At 56.3% G+C, this 1,665-nt stretch overlaps 1 protein-coding gene across 1 annotated transcript in view; it reads right to left on the minus strand.

The window, feature by feature from the left end:
* MMP16 (matrix metallopeptidase 16) overlaps positions 1 to 1,651 on the minus strand; it is a 199,557-nt gene extending 197,906 nt beyond the window's left edge. The window contains exon 1 of the mRNA XM_006753846.2: positions 1,440 to 1,651. Coding sequence (XP_006753909.1) covers positions 1,440 to 1,571 — 132 coding nt within the window. The 5' untranslated portion in view covers positions 1,572 to 1,651. The remainder of the gene's footprint in view (positions 1 to 1,439) is intronic.
* Between the last annotated feature and the right edge of the window lie 14 nt (positions 1,652 to 1,665).

A 1,665-nucleotide genomic window follows, 5' to 3' on the forward strand; every position in this document is an offset into this window, starting at 1 on the left:
TTCTTCCTCCAGCCCATGCACTCACTCAATCCTCCTCTCAACCACATGGCCTCCTGATTTAAATTTGCCACAAGCCTCCATCCGTGGCATGTAACTCCCTAAGTTCGCATTTGCCATCATGAACAGTCTGACACTCAGCACTTCCCATCTCTCTTCCAATCCAGAAAAACAAAGTGGTATTTTTCAAAGGGTTAACCCTCCTTGGTTTTCAAGTTGGGGTTTTTGCATAATATCATCATCCTTAACATCTGTAAACTTCTTTCACTCATTCAATAATAGTTGTTACTTTTTCAAATACTGTTTCTCTACCACCCACACTTACTGCACAGCCCTGAGCATGGTTTCCAGAAACCCAGAGGAAGTAACGGCAGCACGTGCCCTCGCACCTGGACTCGGGCACTTTGCACGTCAGTCTGTTCAGGGAAACTGTTCAAATGCTGTGCAACAGGTCCTGCTATTGTGCAAACACACGCCCAACAAAGTGGCCATGAGCTTGGAAGGGTCAGCAGCATAAGAAAAAACATGCCAGGATGCTTCAGACTCCTTCCTAATTCTCCTGAGATGTCAGGAGACAGGCCCAGTGAACCACAGCATTTTCTGTGAGACCCTCTCGCTGTGTCTCCATCCTGTGCACGGTGAACTATGGAGCCCAGGCGGACACCAGCTACCAGCGGGGCGGTGCCAGTGCGGGCCAGCAGGCCACTTTGGCAGAGGTCTAAGTCCTTGCCCCTAAGTTCCCTCCGGCTTCGGGTCTGTGATTCCAGCGCTGTCCAGGCAAAGCCCAGGACAGTCCAAAACCTGGCTGTTTTGCCAGAGGAGTGTGAAATGAAATTAAAAACACACCTCACAACTATTCCATTGGGCCACGTTGATGTTCTAGGCGGGGGAGGGGAGGAGGACACACAAAAAGGGCCCATGCCACGTCCTCCGTGTCTCCAGCTCCAGGTCCCCGGCATTAACTTAGGTCTAAACAGAAAACGCCTCCGTCTGGTCAAGTGTTTTGTCACAAAGCGGCGCAATTACCCAGAGCAAGTGTCCCCCTGCCCTCGGATGTGATGCTAACCTCCTTTGTTAGACTCGGACGGGAAAGGTTCCCTTCCCGGAACAATGCCCAGGCGGCCGGCATGCCAGACGCCCGTCCTGGTCCTGGGTCCTGCGTCCTGAGCGGTTGGTTCACCCTGACCTGGAGCTGAGCTGCCTCCCTGAGCCCGCGACAGCCTCTCCCAGTGGCAGCGGGACGCACCGCTCAAAGCATCCTTTGTGCCGAGGGGATAACGGACTTGGTCTGCGCGAATCCAACACTGAGATGGAGAAGCGCAACTAGGTCTGTCTGGCTGGAGGGGACGCCGTGCAGACCCAGCGGCTCTGGGCAGCCAGCACCCGGGGACTCCAGCGTGTCAGGAGCGGCCCAGCCGGGAAGGCGGCCGCCTGGTCCTTACCTCCACATTGAAATACTGCTCCGCTCCGCAGACGGCAGCACATACAATCCACAGCAAGGTTTGCAAGAAAACCGCCCCCGAGGGATGCAGGACGTCCAGCCGCCTTCCAGCGCCCAGGGCGGGGAGGATCATAGTGGACCGCGCTCCAGGGACGCGCGAGCTCCCGGCGCGGCCCCCTTTCCCTCCGTTTCCTTCCGAAGTCCCGGTGGGAAGAGCCCGCGGGTTC

Source organism: Myotis davidii, unplaced genomic scaffold (genome assembly GCF_000327345.1).
Source record: "Myotis davidii unplaced genomic scaffold, ASM32734v1 scaffold272, whole genome shotgun sequence".
Classification (NCBI taxonomy): Eukaryota; Metazoa; Chordata; class Mammalia; order Chiroptera; family Vespertilionidae; genus Myotis; species Myotis davidii.